The 23,856-nt window shown below is 38.3% G+C and overlaps 3 protein-coding genes across 3 annotated transcripts; 2 read left to right on the top strand and 1 right to left on the bottom strand.

The window, feature by feature from the left end:
- The first annotated feature begins 2,125 nt into the window (after positions 1-2,125).
- Positions 2,126-6,027, top strand: LOC133620663 (phospholipase A2-like). Its single transcript, XM_072915944.1, has 4 exons — positions 2,126-2,193; positions 2,336-2,504; positions 3,942-4,045; positions 5,582-6,027. The coding sequence occupies exons 1-4, from the start codon at positions 2,157-2,159 to the stop codon at positions 5,731-5,733; spliced, it is 462 nt and encodes a 153-aa protein (XP_072772045.1). The 5' UTR covers positions 2,126-2,156; the 3' UTR covers positions 5,734-6,027.
- Positions 6,028-11,529: 5,502 nt separating this feature from the next.
- LOC133620661 (phospholipase A2-like) lies at positions 11,530-16,178 on the bottom strand. The gene is made up of 4 exons (XM_072915943.1): positions 16,050-16,178; positions 15,728-15,896; positions 12,207-12,310; positions 11,530-11,817 (listed from the first exon to the last, which is right to left on the bottom strand). Exons 1-4 carry the CDS (start codon positions 16,084-16,086, stop codon positions 11,666-11,668), a joined length of 462 nt encoding a protein of 153 aa, XP_072772044.1. The 5' UTR covers positions 16,087-16,178; the 3' UTR covers positions 11,530-11,665.
- Positions 16,179-18,040: 1,862 nt separating this feature from the next.
- LOC140679791 (phospholipase A2-like) lies at positions 18,041-21,904 on the top strand. The gene is made up of 4 exons (XM_072915929.1): positions 18,041-18,209; positions 18,352-18,520; positions 20,128-20,231; positions 21,753-21,904. The coding sequence occupies exons 1-4, from the start codon at positions 18,041-18,043 to the stop codon at positions 21,902-21,904; spliced, it is 594 nt and encodes a 197-aa protein (XP_072772030.1).
- The last annotated feature ends 1,952 nt before the right edge of the window (positions 21,905-23,856 follow it).

The following is a 23,856-nucleotide window of genomic DNA, read 5'->3' as shown; positions in this document are numbered from 1 at the left end:
CAAATTGAATTCTGTCTCTGTTTAATTCTTTGCTTCTTGTCTTGTTTAACCTCAATTGTTAGAATAATTGTTTCTAAGTTATCACAAAAACTTTGTGTTACATTGAGTGCCCGGCGAGAAGCAAAAACATGTCTTTGACACCTACCAAGAAGGCTTGTAAAACTCCACTGTGTAGGATGGGAAGCAACATGAAGGTGTTTTGTTTTCTTTTATGTATTGTAATCAACAGAAATATATTGTTTCATCCCAAGGACTACAAAGCGGAGAGAAGGCAAGATCTACCCAAGTTCCAGACACCGCTTTTTTAAACTCTTTTACGAACCTTTCTTTGAATTGTTTTACGACCTTTTCTTTGAACTGTTCTGTAACCAAAGGCGATGGCTGTTTACGACCCCCCTCCCTTAGAAACAGCTGTTGCCATGTAATCAGGGAAAGTCCAAATAAAAAAGGAGGCGTACAATCTTTGGTCTGAGCGTGTTGGAACACCGTACAAGAGTGCAGGCCAGACGTCTCTCCTCAATTGAGCGAAATTTAATTATGTCTCTGTTTAATTCTTTGCTTCTTGTCTTGTTTAACCTCAATTGTTAGAATAATTGTTTCTAAGTTATCACAAAAACTTTGTGTTACATTGAGTGCCCGGCGAGAAGTAAAACATGTCTTTGAAACCTACCAAGAAGAAGGCTTGTAAAACTCCACTGTGTAGGATGGGAAGCAACATGAAGGTGTTTTGTTTTCTTTTATGTATTGTAATCAACAGTAAGATAGGACTACAAAGCGGAGAGAAGGCAGGATCTGCCCAAGTTCCAGACACCGCTTTTTGTAAACTCTTTTATGAACCTTTCTTTGAACTGTTTGACGACCTTTTCTGTGAAGTGTTTAAAACCTTTTCTTTTGAACTGTTCTGTAACCAAAGGCAGCGCTGTTTACGACCCACATCCCTTTGGAAGCAGCTGTTGCCATGTGGTCAGGGAAAGTCCAAATAAAGGAGGAGGCGTACAATCTTTCGCCAGAGCGTGCTGAGACACTGCACAAGGGTACAGTCTCCATGCGTCTCTCCTCAAATTGAGCCAAATTTAATTCTGTCTCTGTTTAATTATTTGCTTCTTGTCTTGTTTAACCTCAATTGTTAGAATAATTGTTTCTAAGTCATCACAAAAACTTTGTGTTACATTGAGTGCCCGGCGAGAAGCAAAAACATGTCTTTGAAACCTACCAAGAAGAAGGCTTGTAAAACTCCACTGTGTAGGATGGGAAGCAACATGAAGGTGTTTTCTTTTCTTTTATGTATTGTAATCAACAGTAAGATAGGACTACAAAGCGGAGAGAAGGCAGGATCTGCCCAAGTTCCAGACACCGCTTTTTGTAAACTCTTTTACGAACCTTTCTTTGAACTGTTTGACGACCTTTTCTGTGAAGTGTTTAAAACCTTTTCTTTTGAACTGTTCTGTAACCAAAGGCAGCGCTGTTTACGACCCACGTCCCTTTGGAAGCAGCTGTTGCCATGTGGTCAGGGAAAGTCCAAATAAAGGAGGAGGCGTACAATCTTTCGCCAGAGCGTGCTGAGATACTGCACAAGGGTACAGTGTCCATGCGTCTCTCCTCAAATTGAGCCAAATTTAATTCTGTCTCTGTTTAATTCTTTGCTTCTTGTCTTGTTAAATAGATGTCATCAGTGTTTGAACCTGACATTAACATAATAAACAATGTTATTGACTCCTATCAATACTGACAACTATCTTATGTAAATATAAACGGAATACAATGATTTGCAAATCATTGTATTCCGTTTATATTTACATCTAACACAATTTCCCAACTCATATGGAAACGGGGTTTGTAGATTAACAGTTCCTTTGAAGGTTTTGTTTTATGGAAATAAATATGAGAGGAATGTCTTATACATCAAGTGACAACACAAAAATGATGACTTTGCTAAAACAGGATGTCACAATTCTATTCTTACTGTACAAGTTTTCTATTGAGCCTTTGTCCCAAAAAACACAACAATAATAAGGCCGCCCAAAATGACTGGATTGGCTGAGCTGCCAAATGGTGATGCTGAGGAGATGATTCAGAAAACATATAAAAGAGATCCTCTCCTGCATGTTAAACACACAAACACACACAGTGTGGATGCAGCTCAGAAGTCACCAGCCATGTCTGCCTTTCACCTCACACTCTTGCTTTTAGCAGGTAAGTTGGAAATTTGCCTTATTATAAGAAATTATTTGCTCTTTTAAAACACACCCAAACTTCTGTTTTAAAGGAGATGATCAGTGATATCAATTTGTCCGTCCATGTAGTAGATGTCAGACTGAGATGTTGTACTTTACAGTGACCGTGGCCTCCGTGGCTGGATCCGCAACCCAACGGGGTAAAAGGTCACTAAAGGACCTGCACGGAATGATCAAATGTACCACAGGGAGAAACTATATTGACTATAGTTCGTACGGCTGCTACTGTGGAGGCGGGGGGCATGGCAAGCCTATAGACCAGACCGACCGGTAAGTGAATGTGGTAAATTATACCGTGTACCATTTTCTTATATGGTTGTGAAGTAGCATGTAATTATCCTATTAAGGAAATAAGCCCTTAGATAGCTTAGTCCATCACAAGCTCTCCAGAGAGTGGTGGCTCTTTCCCCCAGGACATTGGGGAACTTAAAGGATAGCAGCAATTGGATTTTAGGAGGAAGTGTAAAGACATTAGCAACATCTGGTAGGAAGCCCTCACAAGTAGGAGTAGAGGATAGGGGTCGAGGGACTCAAACCGATCAGAAGAAATAGGTTGACTGGCCAAGCAACAAATTGGGCTTTGTCCGGACTGGCCGGCTCCAAGGCTAGAGTTACGAAGAGTGGGGGTCTTCGTGACCCTTGTGTGGTGTTCGGGTCTGTGGGACCCGTTTTAATTTTTTATTAAAAGAAAAATTATAAAATTAATTAATTTTTCAAACTGAGACACACTGACTTTGGCTCATTTTCTGTGAAGAACATATATAAGATTACATATTTAATGACCACACACCATACACCCCCCCTATACATTTCTATTACATATAAGATGTCCGGGTCCACTGGCTAATAGAAGTGCAGAAATTGATGTTCTGTGTACCACACACACACACACACACACACACACACACACACACACACACACACACACACACACACACACACACACACACACACACACACACACACACACACACACACACACACAGCAGGCCTAGACAGGAGGAGGACAAGGACAGAGTGTAGGTACACAGAACATCAGAACATCAGAGGGTCAAATGTGCGAGAAAATGAGAGCAGACAGTGTTGACAAACAATGTTGCAACCTTGTGTGGGAAGTGCAGGTGCAGAAACACAAAAGAAGAATCCCTGTGGGATGCAGAAACTGGCAGAGAAATGTTCCGTGCAACGTTCATATTGTTGTTACTCAGCCAGCGTTTCTGGGTCTGATGGACCCGTTGCATTTTGTGGCTTTTAATGCCTCACAATCAAACACTTTTATGTTAAAATACTGAACAGATGTTTATTTGGATAAGGTAAACATCAGACCCACAAACGCTGGCTGAGTTTGTCCGAGAGGACATTAGAAGAGTAATCAGGCCCATACTCTTTCTCCTGGAAGCTGCAGTTCCAGTCTGAGGCTCTTAAACAAATAAAGCTTTTTGTTCAACGATCCCTCGTCGGCGTCTTCTTGGCTCATCACCCAGTCACTCTGTCCCGGGAGAGTGACACGACCATCAAATATACAACGCGAAACAAATCCTTGTCGACTTCATGGTTTCATAATTTAGACTTCAAACCAGCTAACTGCTAACTATGCACTCATACACTTTTAATGGCGCAATTCTGCCCACCGCTTCCCAAAGTTACACCCAAAACTTACTTGAATCCTCACACAACATGCATTGATCATCATTTTATGGACTGCAGGTGCTGCTTCGACCATGGCTGCTGCTACGCTCAGGCCCAATCAGCAGGCTGCAAGACCGACACGGACTACGACTGGTCATGTAGAGACAGGACGGCTCATTGTGGTATTTTCTTCATCTATTTTTCTTCATTTTCTTGTCATTTAACACGATAATACAGTGGGGCTTATAACATTGAACACATCTGAGGATGTATCATTCACAATTTAAACCAAATCCACTTTTCAAGGTTTTTTTTTAGGTTATTTTTGTACTCCATAACAGTTTGATGGTGGAACAGACTATATTATTTTATTTTATTATTTAACATTTGTACATCTTTAATTGTCAAAAAAAAAGGAAAATATATAAGTATATTTTCATATTTATACGAAAATATAGAAAAAAAATCAACATTTGTAAATCTTTAATTGTCAGAAAATAGGAACATACATAGATACATTTTCATATATATATTTATATGAAAATATAGAAAAAAGTCAACGTTTGTACATCTTTAATTATCAAAAAATATATAAATATATTTTCATATATATATGAAAATATATATATATAAAAAAGTCAACGTTTGTAAATCTTTAATTGTCAAAAAATAGAAAAATATATAAGTATATTTTCATATTTATATATTTATATGAAAATATAGAAACAAATCAACATTTGTAAATCTTTAATTGTCAGAAAATAGGAACATACATAAATACATTTTCATATATATATTTATATGAAAATATAGAAAAAAAGTCAACGTTTGTACATCTTTGATTATCAAAAAATATATAAATATATTTTCATATATATATATGAAAATATATATATAAAAAAGTCAACGTTTGTAAATCTTTAATTGTCAAAAAATAGGAAAATATATAAGTATATTTTCATATTTATATATTTATACGAAAATATAGAAACAAATCAACATTTGTAAATCTTTAATTGTCAGAAAATAGGAACATACATAAATACATTTTCATATATATATTTATATGAAAATATAGAAAAAAAGTCAACGTTTGTACATCTTTAATTATCAAAAAATATATAAATATATGTTCATATATATATATATATGAAAATATATATATAAAAAAGTCAACGTTTGTAAATCTTTAATTGTCAAAAAATAGGAAAATATATAAGTATATTTTCATATTTATATATTTATACGAAAATATAGAAAAAAATCAACATTTGTAAATCTTTAATTGTCAAAAAATAGGAAAATATATGAATATATTTCCCTTTTTTTTTTTTTTATTGACATCCAGCATTAGACATTCATATCCATTACATCAAATTCACATACATCATATATCGGTTGTCTGCCCTAAATGTCAAAATAATTATGGTTTATATCCCAACCATACCACGCCCCCCCCCCCAAAAACAAAAAAAACAAGTAGTATCTACAAATACATCAATTAAATAAGGAACAGACTATTTCTATTTTCATTATTAATCCCAAATGAGTTAGGACCCTACACAGGCTGTACCTGCACTACAGTCCAAGAACAATGTGTGCATTAAACATCAAAACTGTAGCAAATAATAATTTTCAACCAACTTTCATTAGTTCTATGAAGACATAAATCAATGCTATTCTCTTCTCAGCTGACAGATGTGTGTATTTCCTTGCAGGAATCACTGATGACAAGTGTAAGAAGTGGGTCTGCCACTGTGACCAACAATTCGCCAACTGCCTGAAAAATGCACCCTACAATTGGACCCCAGGCTGGCCGATCTCCCAGTGCTCTGGAAGCAAACCATCATGTTTCTATATAGGAAAATGATCTTGGTAGTCAATGAAGACCGATAGTAGCCACATCCTTACAGCAATAAGTTTATTCCTTTAATCAATGTGTGGGACACTGCATTTATTTTGGTGTGTGTGGGAATATAACACGCTTTTGGGCAAACGGGAAGGTACTGTATTTGTATTTTTAACATTCTGTTTTGCGCTTTCATCGCTCTGAGTACAATTACAAGCTGTGATCAATAAACAAACATATAGATGGATGTTGGCAAAATCAAGGTAAAGTGTGTTTTTCCTTCAGGAATGTAAAACAACAGCAAATTGAAATTAAACTGACTGCAAAGTACTTTTTATGCATTCTCTTATTTACATACAGGTGAATACAATTACAAGATGCTGAATAAAATCATGAATAAAAAATAAAATCACAATAAATATAATCATGTCTTATTTAAGTTAAAATCAAAGGATGTAAATAAAATAATTGCAATTGTTATTGCACAAACAAATACAAAACCCAAAACCAGTAAAATTGGCATATTGTGTAATTGGTAAATAAAAGCAGAATACAATGATTTGCAAATCCTTTTCAACTTATATTCAATTGACTGCAAAGACAAGATATTTAACGTTCAAACTGGAAAACTTTGTTATTTTGCGCAAATATTAGCTCATTTGGAATTTGATGCCTGCGACGTGTTTCAAAAAAGCCGGCATGAGTGGCAAAAAAAGGCTGATAAAGTTGAGGAATGCCCGGAAGAGTTAGGGCTGCATGGGATTCTGGGTATTTGTTCTGTTGTGTTTATGTTGTGTTACGGTGCAGATGTTCTCTCGAAATGTGTTTGTCATTCTTGTTTGGTGTGGGTTCACAGTGTTGGGCATTATTAGTAAGAGTGTTAAAGTTTTTTATACCGCCACCGTCAGTATAACCTGTGTGGTTGTTGAGCAAGTATGCTTTGCTGTCACTTACGTGAACAAGCAGAAGCCCCTTACAATGTGTGGCTGGGCTGGCACACTAGTTGTAGTGAGCGCTAAATGCTGTACCATCAGGGCACGTTCAAGAGAACAGTTGCCTTGAATTTCAAAGTCTACCGAAAAATCGAGAGGGTTGACAAGGATGACGCTTTCAAGAGCCATTTATATACAACCCGTGGGCCGCACTAACATCCAATTTTCATATTAAGGTGTGGGCCGCGTGTCTGAAACCCTTGGTTTATACATAGCACAAAGCAAAAAAAAACTTTGTATGCAGTGTTATTTCACGTTAAATTTCAAAAGATTTTTGTGGCTCCCATTCTTTTCTTTAGTTTGTGAAACTGGTCAAAATGGCTCTTTGACTGGTAAAGGTTGCCGACCCCTGCCCCAGGTGAACAGGCTAATTGGGAACAGGTGGGTGCCATGATTGGGTATAAAAGCAGCTTCCATGAAATGCTCGCTCATTCGCAAACAAGGACGGGGCGAGGGTCACCACTTTGTCAACAAATGCGTGAGGAAATTGTCAAAACAGTTTAAGAACAACATTTCTCAACCAGCTATTGCAAGGAATTTAGGGATTTCACCATCTAGGGTCTGTAATATCATCAAAAGTTTCAGAGAATCTGGAGAAATCACTGCACGTATGCGATAATACTACGGACCTCCGATCCCTCAGGCGGTACTGTGTCAAAAACTGACATCAGTGTGTAAAGGATATCACCACATGGGCTCAGGAACACTTCAGAAAAACACGGTTAGTAACTACAGTGTGTCGCTACATCTGTAAGTGCAAGTTAAAGCTCTACTATGCATAGCGAAAGCCATTTATCAACAACACCCAGAAACGTCGCCGGCTTCTCTGGGCCCGAGCTCATCCGAGATGGACTGATGCAAAGTGTAAAAGTGTTCTGTGGTCTGACGAGTCCACATTTCAAATTGTTTTTGGAAACTGTGGACGTCTTGTCCTGTGTGGTGAAATTGCCCGTGCAAACTTTTTTGCAATGTGTTGCTGCCTTTCAATTCTAAGTTAATGATTATTTGCAAAAAAATAAATTACGTTTCTGCAGTCTATTTAGTTGAAAATAAGTTGAAAAGTATTTGCAAATCATTGAATTCTGTTTTTATTTACAAATTACACAACTTGCCAACTTCACTGGTTTTTGGTTTTGTAAAAGTGTTTTCAGCCTAGATTGGAAGACTGTTCCAGAAGAACACGGGCATGCGGCCCATTAATCTTTTCAATCTGGCCCGCCGGACATTCCCAAATAATTTGTTTTAGATCTTTAAGATGGAAAGTGTAGCTGCCATTATGATGTGCAGTGATGTTTTCTAATAACCATAAGTCTTCAACTATACAAAGTATTTCAATAGTTGGAATCTGCGCTTTTGCATGATACACTAGTTACTATGGTAATGTAATTAGTTACTATGGTAATCTAATTAGTTGCTATGGTAATCTAAGTCACAGCAGCTCAGACGAGGCACCAAGCAGTGTGGGTGGGGAGCGTTTCCACAGATGGGTGTCAGGGACTGACACCGAAGGAGGTTTTTACAACAAAGTTCTAAAGCTTAGTGATATATCAGATTGTAAGTGGGTTTTTTTTTTACCCTTCGTGTTCATATTTCGCTGTGTTTGTTGCATTTTTGTTGATTGTAAAATATGTGGATGGAGGGGGGGTGTGACGTTCATATGTTGTCAATATTCAGTGTTTTACCCTTCATAGTTAATATTGTAAATCCCACTTTCTTTATTTTCATGTACATTCTGGGTGTCTCATTCAGAAAAAATAAATACAATTCCATTCGTTTTTTTTTAGGCGGTCAACGTTTTTAGCATTCAATCAGACATTGTGAGGTTTTGTATTAATGTTCCTAAAAATAGGACCCAAGCACAAAGTGTACAGTAGATTGTCACAGCTTACACAAAAACTGAAATCTAAGTAAGATGAAATATCTCAAATAAGGGTGATATTTGCTTATTTTCTGTCTGTTAAGATACTTCTTCTCACTAAGCAGATTTTATGTTAGAGTGTTTTACTTGTTTTAAGTGTTTTGGTCCTAAATGATCTCAGTAAGATATTACAGCTTGTTGCTGAGATTTGATGACCTATATTTGTCATGACTTGGTCCTGGGGTTTAGTTTTTCTAGAAGGCAACGGAAAGTTGGCTCGGGCGAGACGGCAATGAGAGTACATCATTTATTTTTTACACTAATAAAGGACAAAAAAAAGAGTACAAACGAAAAGCGCGCACAGTGGCGGAGAAACAACTTGGCTATGAAAACAAATACTTGCACAAAGGCAAAAACTATGAACAACAAAAAACACTAACTGTGGCAATAATAAACAAAACTTACTTGGCATGGACAAAAAAGGAGCAGCGTGAACGATGGACATGAAAAAAGAGTCAGAAATGTGCAGAGCATAAATGTGGGGATGTCACCAGAAAGACAAACTGAAAACAATGAACTTAAATACTACAGACATGATTAACGAAAACTAGTGCGTGACTCAAAACGTGAAACAGGTGCGTGACGTGACAGGTGAAAACTAATGGGTTGCTATGGTGACAAACAAGAGTGCACAATGAGTCCAAACGTGGAACAGGTGAAACTAATGGGTAATCATGGAAACAAGACAAGGGAGTGAAAAGCCAGAAACTAAAGAGTCCAATAACTAAACAAAACATGACTAAAACAAAACATGATTACACAGACATGACAATATTGAGTAAAACATGCTTGAAACTAGAATATCAACTGTTGCAAAGCTGTGTCATCAACACTCACAAGTATAAAACTACTTTTTTAAAGTAATCATTACTTATTTCAAACATGAAAAAAAAAAAAATCATGATGCAGAGCGCATATCATTATGTCAAGATAATGGCACTAGTATTTACTTAATTTAAGAATATTTTCAACATATTGAGCAAAAAGGTCTAATGGTTTTTTTTCTACCAAGAAAAGTGCACTTGTTATTAGTGAGAATATACTTATTTTAAGGTGTTTTTTGGTTCATTGAGGTTAGCTAATTTTACTTCTTTTGGAAAGTCTTGACAAGTCGAATCTTCTTGTTCTATTGGCAGATAATTTTGCTTAGTTCAAATAAAATACCCCTAATTTTTTTTTTTCTTGTTTTTGAACACTGACTTTTTGCAGTGCACATATACACATACATGCATATATATACACACACATATACACACATAGATAATAATAATAATAATAATAGATTTTATTAGTAAAAATCAGTTTACATTGAGTAAACAACCTCAAAGTGATACAGTGTATTAAAAAATAAAATAAAATAAAATAAAATAAAAATAAAAAGATCATAAAAAATAAATAAATAAAAATAAAAACTAGAACAACCAAATAGCTAGAACTAGTATGCATGTATCTAAAAAAAAAAAAAGGCTTTTTTAAAAAGAAGGTTTTTTAAACCTTTTTTAAAAGCAAAGATAGAAAGATATACCGGCCCCTAGACACATTTTTTTTCTCTAAATTTGCCCCTCCACCCCTCAGTCAAAATATTTGCACAGGCCTGTTTTAGATGCATCTCTTCACACAAGATGGGTTTAATAAATACAAATCATTTTGGAAAATGCGAGTACACTGCAAAAAAGTCAGTGTTCAAAAACAAGAAAAAAAAATACAAAAATGAGGGGTATTTTATTTGAACTAAGCAAAATTATCTGCCAATAGAACAAGAAAATTCGGCTTGTCAAGACTTTCCAAAACAAGTCAAATTAGCTAACCTCAATGAACCCAAAAATACCTTAAAATAAGTATATTCTCACTAATAACAAGTGCACTTTTCTTGGTAGAAAAAAAAAAGAGACCTTTTTGCTCAATATGTTGAAAAATATTCTTAAATGAAGTAAATGCTAGTGCCATTATCTTGACATAATGATATTACATTTATTGAAACCAGCAAACTTATACTAAAAACTAATTTATTGTTCTTAATGGAAAGGCAACAAGGCAACCGCTTGTTACTCTCGGGGTCTACTAGCCGCTCAGGCAAATAATATGGTCTAAAAATGCATTTTTCCATCGATAACATGACATCATCGCGCCAAGTGCGAGCTCTTTCAGTCAATTAGTGCGCATATATACAGCCCGGGCCCCGGCCAAAATGTTTTTAATTGTAATTTTGAAGAATTTATCTGAATGTGCATGAACTATTTCTGTTCAAAATAGTTAGAAATGTTAAATGTTTAAATATTAACTGTCAGTTTACTGTACTGTGCCAACTGTACTACTATATGAGTACCTATTTTCTATTGTTTCATTGGAAATAAAACAGCAAAGTCCATTTGGCTGTCATCTGTTTTAATTATGAGACACAATTGTGTCAAAGTCATGATTTTTTTTTCTTTCATGTTTGAAATAAGAAATTATTACTTTAAAAAAGCAGTTTTATACTTGTGAGTGTTGATGACACAGCTTTGCAACAGTTGATATTCTAGTTTCAAGCATGTTTTACTCAATATAGGTCATCAAATCTCAGCAACAAGCTGTAAAATATTACTGAGATCATTTAGGACCAAAACACTTAAAACAAGTAAAACACTCTAACATAAAATCTGCTTAGTGTAAGCAAATATCACCCTTATTGAGATATTTAACCTTACTTAGATTTCAGTTTTTGCAGTGTACACACCTCACGCACAGTGCATATACTGAAGTTCTGCTATTTTACTATCCCAGACTGTTGTTTTCTTTATTCCTAAAGGGAAAAAACACACACACTTTATTTAGAATTAGCCAACATCCATCCACTTTTATTTATTGATCACCGCTTGAGGAATGAAAAAGCATAACAACATATTTATAATGCAAATACAATACCTGTTATATTCCCACACAAATCAAAATAAAGGATGGTGATTTTAAAACAACAAGACATGCAGTGTCCCACACATTGATTAAAGGAATAAACTATTGCTGTAAGGATGTGGCTACTATTGGTCTTCATTGACTACCAAGATCATTTTCCTCTATAGAGACATGATGGTTTGCTTCCAGAGCACTGGGAGATCGGCCAGCCTGGGGTCCAATTGTAGGGTGCATTTTTCAGGCAGTTAGCGAATTCTTGGTCACAGTGGCAGATCAACTTCTGACACCTGTCACCAGTGATTCCTGCAAGGAAATACACACATCTGTCAGCTGAGAAGAGAATTTCATTGATTCATGTCTTCATATAACTAATGAAAGTTGGTTGAAAGTCTTTATTTGCTACACTTTTGATGTTCAAAGCACATTGTTGTTGGACTGTAGTGCAGGTACAGCATGTGTAGTGTCCTAACTCATTAGGGACTAATAATGGAAATAGAAATAATCTGTCCCAGCGTCAAACTGTCCTGGAATGCAAAAATAACCTAAAAACACAAAAGCTTTGTGTGACTTTGAAGGGTTTTTCTACCCCTTGAAGTATGGGTTTGGTTTACATTGTGAATATTGCATCCTCAGAGGTGTTCAATGTTAGAGACTCCACTGTATTATCCTGATAAAGGAGATGAAGAAAATACCACAATAAGCCGTCCGGTTTCTACATGACCAGTCGTAGTCCGTGTCGGTCTTGCAGCCAAATTTTTCGGCCCGAGCGTAGCAGCAGCCATGTTGGAAGCAGCACCTGCAGTCCACAAACGATGAAGATGAATGTATGTTGTGTGAGGGTTCAAATAAGTTTAGATTGTAAGTTTAGGAATTGCACAATATTTTAAAAGTGAGGCATCACAACCGCATGAGTGCATAGTTAGCATTTGACTGGTTTGAAGTCAAAAAGATAAAACGAGAAGTTGATGAGGATTTGTTTTCTTGAGAGAGGTGTGCACTCACCGGTTGGTCTGGTCTCTAGGCTTTTACACTTACTGGTCAGTCTGATCTGTAGGCTTGTACACTTACTGGTCAGTCTGGTCAATAGGCTTGTACACTTACTGGTCAGTCTGGTCTTTAGGCTTGTACACTTACTGGTCAGTCTGATCTTTAGGCTTGTACACTTACTGGTCAGTCTGGTCTGTAGGCTTGTACACTTACTGGTCAGTCTGGTCTATAGGCTTGTACACTTACTGGTCAGTCTGGTCTGTAGGCTTGTACACTTACTGGTCAGTCTGATCTTTAGGCTTGTACACTTACTGGTCAGTCTGATCTTTAGGCTTGTACACTTACTGGTAAGTCTGGTCTGTAGGCTTGTACACTTACTGGTCAGTCTGGTCTATAGGCTTGTACATTTACTGGTCAGTCTGGTCTGTAGGCTTGTACACTTACTGGTCAGTCTGGTCTATCCAAAGACTATAAAAATGGGACCCATTACCTCCCTGCTTGGCAATCAGTATCAAAGGTTGGAATTGGGGGTTAAATCACCAAAAATGATTCCCGGGCACGGCCACCGCTGCTGCCCACTGGTCCCCTCACCTCCCAGGGGGTGATCAAGGGTGATGGGTCAAATGCAGAGAATAATTTCGACACACCTAGTGTGTGTGGGACAATCATTGGTACTTTAACTTTTAACTTTAACTTTGTACACTTACTGGTCAGTCTGGTCTATAGGCTTGTACACTTACTGGTCGGTATGGTCTATAGGATTGTACACTTACTGGTCGGTATGTGTCTCTAGGCTTGTAAACTTACTGGTCGGTCTGGTCTATAGGCTTGTACACTTACCGGTCGGTCTGGTCTATAGACTTGTGCACTCACCGGTTGGTCTGGTCTCTAGGCTTGTACACTTACTGGTCAGTCTGGTCTAGAGGCTTGTACACTTACTGGTCAGTCTGGTCTATAGGCTTGTACACTTACTGGTCGGTCTGGTCTATAGGCTTGTACACTTACTGGTCAGTCTGGTCTATAGGCTTGCCTTTCCACACGCCTCCACAGTAGCAGCCGTACAAACTATATTAAATAGAGTGTCTCCCTGTGGTCGGTCTGGTTTATAGGCTTGAACACTTACTGGTCAGTCTGGTCTAGAGGCTTGTACACTTACTGGTCGGTATGGTCTATAGGATTGTACACTTACTGGTCGGTATGTGTCTCTAGGCTTGTAAACTTACTGGTCGGTCTGGTCTATAGGCTTGTACACTTACCGGTCGGTCTGGTCTATAGACTTGTGCACTCACCGGTTGGTCTGGTCTCTAGGCTTGTACACTTACTGGTCAGTCTGGTCTAGAGGCTTGTACACTTACTGGTCAGTCTGGTCTATAGGCTTGTACACTTACTGGTCAGTCTGGTCTAGAGGCTTGTACACTTACTGGTCGGTATGGTCTATAGGATTGTACACTTACTGGTCGGTATGTGTCTCTAGGCTTGTAAACTTACTGGTCGGTCTGGTCTATAGGCTTGTACACTTACCGGTCGGTCTGGTCTATAGACTTGTGCACTCACCGGTTGGTCTGGTCTCTAGGCTTGTACACTTACTGGTCAGTCTGGTCTAGAGGCTTGTACACTTACTGGTCAGTCTGGTCTATAGGCTTGTACACTTACTGGTCGGTCTGGTCTATAGGCTTGTACACTTACTGGTCAGTCTGGTCTATAGGCTTGCCTTTCCACACGCCTCCACAGTAGCAGCCGTACGAACTATATTAAATAGAGTGTCTCCCTGTGGTCGGTCTGGTTTATAGGCTTGAACACTTACTGGTCAGTCTGGTCTAGAGGCTTGTACACTTACTGGTCGGTATGGTCTATAGGATTGTACACTTACTGGTCGGTATGTGTCTCTAGGCTTGTAAACTTACTGGTCGGTCTGGTCTATAGGCTTGTACACTTACCGGTCGGTCTGGTCTATAGACTTGTGCACTCACCGGTTGGTCTGGTCTCTAGGCTTGTACACTTACTGGTCAGTCTGGTCTAGAGGCTTGTACACTTACTGGTCAGTCTGGTCTATAGGCTTGTACACTTACTGGTCAGTCTGGTCTAGAGGCTTGTACACTTACTGGTCAGTCTGGTCTATAGGCTTGTACACTTACTGGTCGGTCTGGTCTATAGGATTGTACACTTACTGGTCGGTATGTGTCTCTAGGCTTGTAAACTTACTGGTCGGTCTGGTCTATAGGCTTGTACACTTACCGGTTGGTCTGGTCTATAGGCTTGTGCACTCACCGGTTGGTCTGGTCTCTAGGCTTGTACACTTACTGGTCAGTCTGGTCTAGAGGCTTGTACACTTACTGGTCGGTCTGGTCTATAGGCTTGTACACTTACTGGTCGGTCTGGTCTATAGGCTTGTACACTTACTGGTCGGTATGTGTCTCTAGGCTTGTAAACTTACTGGTCGGTCTGGTCTATAGGTTTGTACACTTACCGGTCGGTCTGGTCTATAGGCTTGTACACTTACCGGTCGGTCTGGTCTATAGGCTTGTGCACTCACCGGTTGGTCTGGTCTCTAGGCTTGTACACTTACCGGTCAGTCTGGTCTATAGGCTTGTGCACTCACCGGTTGGTCTGGTCTCTAGGCTTGTACACTTACTGGTCAGTCTGGTCTATAGGCTTTTACACTTACTGGTCAGTCTGGTCTATAGGCTTGAACACTTACTGGTCGGTCTGGTCTATAGGCTTGTACACTTACTGGTCGGTCTGGTCTATAGGCTTGTACATTTACTGATCGGTCTGGTCTCTCGGCTTGTACACTTACCGGTCGGTCTGGTCTATAGGCTTGTGCACTCACCGGTTGGTCTGGTCTCTAGGCTTGTACACTTACTGGTCAGTCTGGTCTATAGGCTTGTACACTTACTGGTCGGTCTGGTCTATAGGCTTGTACATTTACTGATCGGTCTGGTCTCTCGGCTTGTACACTTACCGGTCGGTCTGGTCTATAGGCTTGTGCACTCATCGGTTGGTCTGGTCTCTAGGCTTGTACACTTACTGGTCAGTCTGGTCTATAGGCTTGAACACTTACTGGTCAGTCTGGTCTAGAGGCTTGTACACTTACTGGTCAGTCTGGTCTATAGGCTTGAACACTTACTGGTCAGTCTGGTCTAGAGGCTTGTACACTTACTGGTCAGTCTGGTCTATAGGCTTGTACACTTACTGGTCGGTCTGGTCTATAGGCTTGTACACTTACCGGTCAGTCTGGTCTATAGGCTTGCCTTTCCACACGCCTCCACAGTAGCAGCCGTACGAACTATATTCAATAGAGTGTCTCCCTGTGGTACATTTGATCATTCCGTGCAGGTTACTTAGTGACCTTTTACCCTGGGGGGGTCCGGATGCAGCCAAGGAGGCCACGTTCACTGTAAAGTACAGCAAAGTACAACATCTCAGTCTGACATCTACTACATGGACGAACAAAGGAATATCGCTGATCATCTCCTTAGAACAGAAATTTTTTGTATGTTTTAAAAAAGTCAAATCATTTGTTATAATAATAAAAATATTGAACTTACCTGCTAAAAGCAAGAGTGTGAGGTGAAAGGCAGACATGGCTGGTGACTTCTGAGCTGCAGCACAAACGCTCACATAAACATTGTGTGTGTGCTTGTGTGTTTAACAATAAGCAGCTCGGCCAATCCAGTCATTTTGGGGCGTTTATTTTAATTTTTTTTGCAAAGATTCAACAGGTAAAACTGGTACAAGAAGATTTGAACTGTCACACTGTTTTTTTTAATCTCATAATTTTCTTTTGTAACTTGTTGTGTAAGACATTCCTCTCATATTCATTTTCATAAAACAATAAATCAAGCAACTCTTTTTCCATTATACTTTTTGAAAAGCTGTACCGGGGCAATTCCACGTGTTGGTGTTGAGCGCTGGCGTCAGTAAAGTACAAACATGTGATATTTTGTGTCATTGCTCAGCTTTCTTGTATCCAGGTGAGAGGCATGATTTATGGTATACAATAAACTTCCTCGCCAGTCGATCATGTCGAAATTATACACAATCTTGTAATCACGGCGCCGCTATAAACAACTAGCATCAAATCCAGCATCTCCTTCTGGTGTTTTTATAAAAATGTACTCGTATTTAGAGACCCTTAACCAAAGGCAGCGCTGTTTACGACCCACGTCCCTTTGGAAGCAGCTGTTGCCATGTGGTCAGGGAAAGTCCAAATAAAGGAGGAGGCGTACAATCTTTCGCCAGAGCGTGCTGAGACACTGCACAAGGGTACAGTGTCCATGCGTCTCTCCTCAAATTGAGCCAAATTTAATTCTGTCTCTGTTTAATTCTTTGCTTCTTGTCTTGTTAAATAGATGTCATCAGTGTTTGAACCTGACATTAACATAATAAACAATGTTATTGACTCCTATCAATACTGACAACTATATTATGTAAATATAAACGGAATACAACGATTTGCAAATCATTGTATTCCGTTTATATTTACATCTAACCAGGGGCGTCACTAGCTTTTAAGGACAGGGGGGGCTTAGCCCCCAGGAGATGCACAGGGTGCGAGCGAACGTAGCGCACGAGCACAAAACTTCACAAATGGCTAACAAAGACTTAGAAATGATTCATTGTTATTTTTTTTTTTTTTTTAAATGCACAGGACGAAATGAAATGCTCCCCGGGACGATGGCTTTTAACCATTTTTTTTCTTTTTCTTTTTATGTATTTATTCATTTTACATTTTATATTAAATGTCTTGGTTTTTCCTCCCTCTGAAAATCCTATGAAATGTTTAACAAGCCATCCTATAATAATACAACAGCTATTAATGTAACAATACAATAAAACAAATATATTTTATGATGTTTTTTTTCATTATTTTAACAATAGGCTAATGTATATTACTTTATATAGATTCTACAAGAAACACAAAACTTAAAAACTAAATTATTTACAATTGCACACACAAGGTTTCGTGCAGCTTCACTCATTGTAAAGGAAGATAATGTGCTTCGTACACCTGCAGGACCGCAAGCAAGGTCGCAGAGAAAATGCGGACTGGAATTTGAGTGATGTGGGCATTTTCTATATGAACAAGTGGAATGGATTGGATACCGACGCACTAAAGGGGCTCTCTACCTTACGCTATGAAGTGAGGGGAACTGAGTGAATAATAACAGGTTATATGATTTATTTAAACTCATATTCGGGCCGCTTTATAATGAATATGTCGGCATGGATTTGTAAAAAATATATATATATATACTGTATATAACACCAAATTATTTAGGGGGGCTTAGGAATATTTTAGCCAATGCATCTAACACAATTTCCCAACTCATATGGAAACGGGGTTTGTAGATTAACAGTTCCTTTGAAGGTTTTGTTTTATGGAAATAAATATGAGAGGAATGTCTTATACATCAAGTGACAACACAAAAATGATGACTTTGCTAAAACAGGATGTCACAATTCTATTCTTACTGTACAAGTTTTCTATTGAGCCTTTGTCCCAAAAAACACAACAATAATAATAAGGCCGCCCAAAATGACTGGGTTGGCTGAGCTGCCAAATGGTGATGCTGAGGAGATGATTCAGAAAACATATAAAAGAGATCCTCTCCTGCATGTTAAACACACAAACACACACAGTGTGGATGCAGCTCAGAAGTCACCAGCCATGTCTGCCTTTCACCTCACACTCTTGCTTTTAGCAGGTAAGTTGGAAATTTGCCTTATTATAAGAAATGATTTGCTCTTTTAAAACACACCCAAACTTCTGTTTTTAAGGAGATGATCAGTGATATTCATTTGTCCGTCCATGTAGTGGATGTCAGACTGAGATGTTGTACTTTACAGTGACCGTGGCCTCCGTGGCTGGATCCGCAACCCAACGGGGTAAAAGGTCACTAAAGGACCTGCACGGAATGATCAAATGTACCACAGGGAGAAACTATATTGACTATAGTTCGTACGGCTGCTACTGTGGAGGCGGAGGGCATGGCAAGCCTATAGACCAGACCGACCGGTAAGTGAATGTGGTAAATTATACTGTGTACCATTTTCTTATATGGTTGTGAAGTAGCATGTATTTGGTCACAGAATCCTTTAGAGAATTATCCAATTAAGGAAATAAGCCCTTAGATAGCTTAGTCCATCACAAGCTCTCCAGAGAGTGGTGGCTCTTTCCCCCAGGACATTGGGGAACTTAAAGGATAGCAGCAGTTGGATTTTAGGAGGAAGTGTAAAGACATTAGCAACATCTGGTAGGAAGCCCTCACAAGTAGGAGTAGAGGATAGGAGTCGGGGGTCACCCGACTCAAACCGATCAGAGGAAATAGGTTGACTGGCCAAGCAACAAATTGGGCTTTGTCCGGACTGGCCGGCTCCAAGGCTAGAGTTACGAAGAGTGGGGGTCTTCGTGACCCTTGTGTGGGGTTTGGGTCTCAGACTGGAACTGCAGCTTCCAGGAGAAAGAGTATGGACCTGATTACTCTTCCGATGTCCTCTCAGACTACTGTCCGAGATGACAGTGTGGTGTTCGGGTCTGTGGGACCCGCTTTAATTTTTTTATTAAAATAAAAATTATACAATTAATTATTTTTTCAAACTGAGACTCACTGACTTTGGCTCATTTTCTGTGAAGAACATATATCAGAATACATATTTAATGACCACACACCATACACCCCCCCCATACACATTTCTATTACATATAAGATGTCCGGGTCCTCTGGCTAATAGAAGTGTAGAAATTGATGTTCTGTGTACCACACACACACACACACACACACACACACACACACACACACACACACACACACACACACACACACACACACACACACAGCAGGCCTAGACAGGAGGAGGACAAGGACAGAGTATAGGTACACAGGACATCAGAGGGTCAAATGTGCGAGAAAATGAGAGCAGACAGTGTTGACAAACAACGTTGCAACCTTGTGTGGGAAGCGCAGGTGCAGAAACCCAAAAGAAGAATCCCTGTGGGATGCAGAAACTGGCAGAGAAATTTTCCGTGCAACGTTCATATTGTTGTTACTCAGCCAGCGTTTCTGGGTCTGATGGACCCGTTGCATTTTGTGGCTTTTAATGCCTCACAATCAAACACTTTTATGTTAAAATACGGAACAGATGTTTACCCTATCTCAAAAAACATATGTTCAGTATTTTAACATAAAAGTGTTTGATTGTGAGGCATTAGAAGCCACAAAATGCAACGGGTCCATCAGACCCACAAACGCTGGCTGAGTATGTCCGAGAGGACATCAGAAGAGTAATCAGGCCCATACTCTTTCTCCTGGAAGCTGCAGTTCCAGTCTGAGGCTCGCCGAAACAAATAAAGCTTTTTGTTCGACGATTCCTCGTCGGCGTCTTCTTGGCTCATCAGCCAGTCACTCTGTCCCGGGAGAGTGACACGGCCATCAAATATACAACGCGAAACAAATCCTTGTCGACTTCATGGTTTCATAATTTAGCGTTCAAACCAGTTAACTGCTAACTATGCACTCATACACTTTTAATGGCGCAATTCTGCCCACCGCTTCCCAAAGGTACACCCTAAACTTATTTGAATCCTCACACAACATGCATTGATCTTCATTTTATGGACTGCAGGTGCTGCTTCGACCATGGCTGCTGCTACGCTCAGGCCCAAACACAGGGCTGCAAGACCGACACGGACTACGACTGGTCATGTAGAGACAGGACGGCTCGTTGTGGTATTTTCTTCATCTATTTTTCTTCATTTTCTTGTCATTTAACAGGATAATACAGTGGAGCTTATAACATTGAACACATCTGAGGATGTATCATTCACAATTTAAACCAAAGCCACTTTTCAAGGTTATTTTTGTACTTATACAGTTTGATGGTGGAACAGACTATTTTATTTTTATAATTTTTTAAACATTTGTACATCTTTAATTGTAAAAAAAAAAAAAGGAAAATATATAAGTTAAGTATATTTTGATATTTTTATATTTATACGAAAAAAATCAACATTCGTAAATCTTTAATTGTCAGAAAATAGGAACATACATAAATACATTTTCATATATATATTTATATGAAAATATAGAAAAAAAGTCAACGTTTGTACATCTTTAATTATCAAAAAATATATAAAAAAAATTCATATATATATATATGAAAATATATAGAAAAAAAGTCAACGTTTGTAAATCTTTAATTGTCAAAAAATAGGAAAATATATAAGTATATTTTCATATTTATACGAAAATATAGGAAAAAAATCAACATTTGTAAATCTTTAATTGTCAGAAAATAGGAACATACATAAATACATTTTCATATATATATTTATATGAAAATATAGAAAAAAAGTCAACGTTTGTACATCTTTAATTATCAAAAAATATATAAATATATTTTCATATATATATATGAAAATATATATATAAAAAAGTCAACGTTTGTAAATCTTTAATTGTCAAAAAATAGGAAAATATATAAGTATATTTTCATATTTATATATTTATACGAAAATATAGAAACAAATCAACATTTGTAAATCTTTAATTGTCAGAAAATAGGAACATACATAAATACATTTTCATATATATATTTATATGAAAATATAGAAAAAAAGTCAACGTTTGTACATCTTTAATTATCAAAAAATATATAAATATATGTTCATATATATATATATATGAAAATATATATATAAAAAAGTCAACGTTTGTAAATCTTTAATTGTCAAAAAATAGGAAAATATATAAGTATATTTTCATATTTATACGAAAATATAGAAAAAAATCAACATTTGTAAATCTTTAATTGTCAAAAAATAGGAAAATATATGAATATATTTCCCTTTTTTTTTTTTTATTGACATCCAGCATTAGACATTCATATCCATTACATCAAATTCACATACATCATATATCGGTTGTCTGCCCTAAATGTCAAAATATTTATGGTTTATATCCCAACCATACCACGCCCCCCCCCCCCCCCCCAAAAAAACAAAAAAAACAAGTAGTATCTACAAATACATCAATTAAATAAGGAACAGACTATTTCTATTTTCATTATTAATCCCAAATGAGTTAGGACCCTACACAGGCTGTACCTGCACTACAGTCCAAGAACAATGTGTGCATTAAACATCAAAACTGTAGCAAATAATAATTTTCAACCAACTTTCATTAGTTCTATGAAGACATAAATCAATGCTATTCTCTTCTCAGCTGACAGATGTGTGTATTTCCTTGCAGGAATCACTGATGACAAGTGTAAGAAGTGGGTCTGCCACTGTGACCAACAATTCGCCAACTGCCTGAAAAATGCACCCTACAATTGGACCCCAGGCTGGCCGATCTCCCAGTGCTCTGCAATCCAACCATTGTGTGCCTTTAAAGGAAAATGATCTTGGTAGTCAATGAAGACCAATAGTAGCCACATCCTTACAGCAATAAGTTTATTCCTTTAATCAATGTGTGGGACACTGCATTTATTTTGGTGTGTGTGGGAATATAACACGCTTTTGGGCAAACGGGAAGGTACTGTATTTGTATTTTTAACATTCTGTTTTGCTCTTTCATCGCTCTGAGTACAATTACAAGCTGTGATCAATAAACAAACATATAGATGGATGTTGGCAAAATCAAGGTAAAGTGTGTTTTTCCTTCAGGAATGTAAAACAACAGCAAATTGAAATTAAACTGACTGCAAAGTACTTTTTATGCATTCTCTTATTTACATACAGGTGAATACAATTACAAGATGCTGAATAAAATCATGAATAAAAAATAAAATCACAATAAATATAATCGTGTCTTATTTAAGTTAAAATCAAAGGATGTAAATAAAATAATTGCAATTGTTATTGCACAAACAAATACAAAACCCAAAACCAGTGAAATTGGCACGTTGTGTAATTGGTAAATAAAAGCAGAATACAATGATTTGCAAATCCTTTTCAACTTATATTCAATTGAATAGACGGCAAAGACAAGATATTGAACGTTCGAACTGGAAAACTTTGTTATTTTGCTCAAATATTAGCTCATTTGGGATTTGATGCCTGCGACGTGTTTCAAAAAAGCTGGCATGAGTGGCAAAAAAAGGCTGATAAAGTTGAGGAATGCTCATCAAACACTTATTTGGAACATCCCACAGGTCAGGGGTCGGCAACCCGCGGCTCCGGAGCCGCATGCGGCTCTTTGATCACTCTGATGCGGCTCAGCTAAATACTTGCCCCCCCACCCCCCACATCTGCACCGTAACACAACATAAACACAACAGAACAAATACCCAGAATCCCATGCAGCCCTAACTCTTCCGGGCTACATTATACAGCCCCCCCCCCCCCCCCGCCCTCTGTGCGTCGGTTGAGTGGGCGGGGTTTGGTAGCGGGGGGTGTATAATGTAGCCCGGAAGAGTTAGGGCTGCATGGGATTCTGGGTATTTGTTCTGTTGTGTTTATGTTGTGTTACGGTGCAGATGTTCTCTCGAAATGTGTTTGTCATTCTTGTTTGGTGTGGGTTCACAGTGTTGGGCATTATTAGTAAGAGTGTTAAAGTTTTTTATACCGCCACCGTCAGTGTGACCTGTGTGGTTGTTGAGCAAGTATGCTTTGCTGTCACTTACGTGAACAAGCAGAAGCCCTTTACAATGTGTGGCTGGGCCGGTTGTAGTGAGCGCTAAATGCTGTACCATCACGGCACGTTCGAGAGAACAGTTGCCTTGAATTTCGAAGTCTACCGAAAAATCAAGAGGGTTGACAAGAATGACGCTTTCAAGAGCCATTTATATACAACCCGCGGGCCGCCATCCAATTTTCATATTAAGGTGTGGGCCGCGTGTCTGAAACCCTTGGTTTATACACAGCACAAAGCAAAAAAAAACTTTGTATGCAGTGTTATTTCACGTTAAATTTCAAAAGATTTTTGTGGCTCCCATTGTTTTCTTTAATTTGTGAAACTGGTCAAAATGGCTCTTTGACTGGTAAAGGTTGCCGACCCCTGCCCCAGGTGAACAGGCTAATTGGGAACAGGTGGGTGCCATGATTGGGTATAAAAGCAGCTTCCATGAAATGCTCGGTCATTCGCAAACAAGGACGGGGCGAGGGTCACCACTTTGTGAACAAATGCGTGAGTAAATTGTCGAAACAGTTTAAGAACGACATTTAGGGATTTCACCATCTACGGTCCGTAATATCACCAAAAGTTTCAGAGAATCTGGAGAAATTACTGCACGTATGCGATAATACTACGGACCTCCAATCCCTCAGGCGGTACTGCGTCAAAAACTGACATCAGTGTGTAAAGGATATCACCACATGGGCTCAGGAACACTTCAGAAAAACACGGTTAGTAA

Source organism: Nerophis lumbriciformis, linkage group LG24 (genome assembly GCF_033978685.3).
Source record: "Nerophis lumbriciformis linkage group LG24, RoL_Nlum_v2.1, whole genome shotgun sequence".
NCBI classification, from domain to species: domain Eukaryota; kingdom Metazoa; phylum Chordata; class Actinopteri; order Syngnathiformes; family Syngnathidae; genus Nerophis; species Nerophis lumbriciformis.
This window is presented reverse-complemented; position numbering and strand designations above follow the sequence as displayed.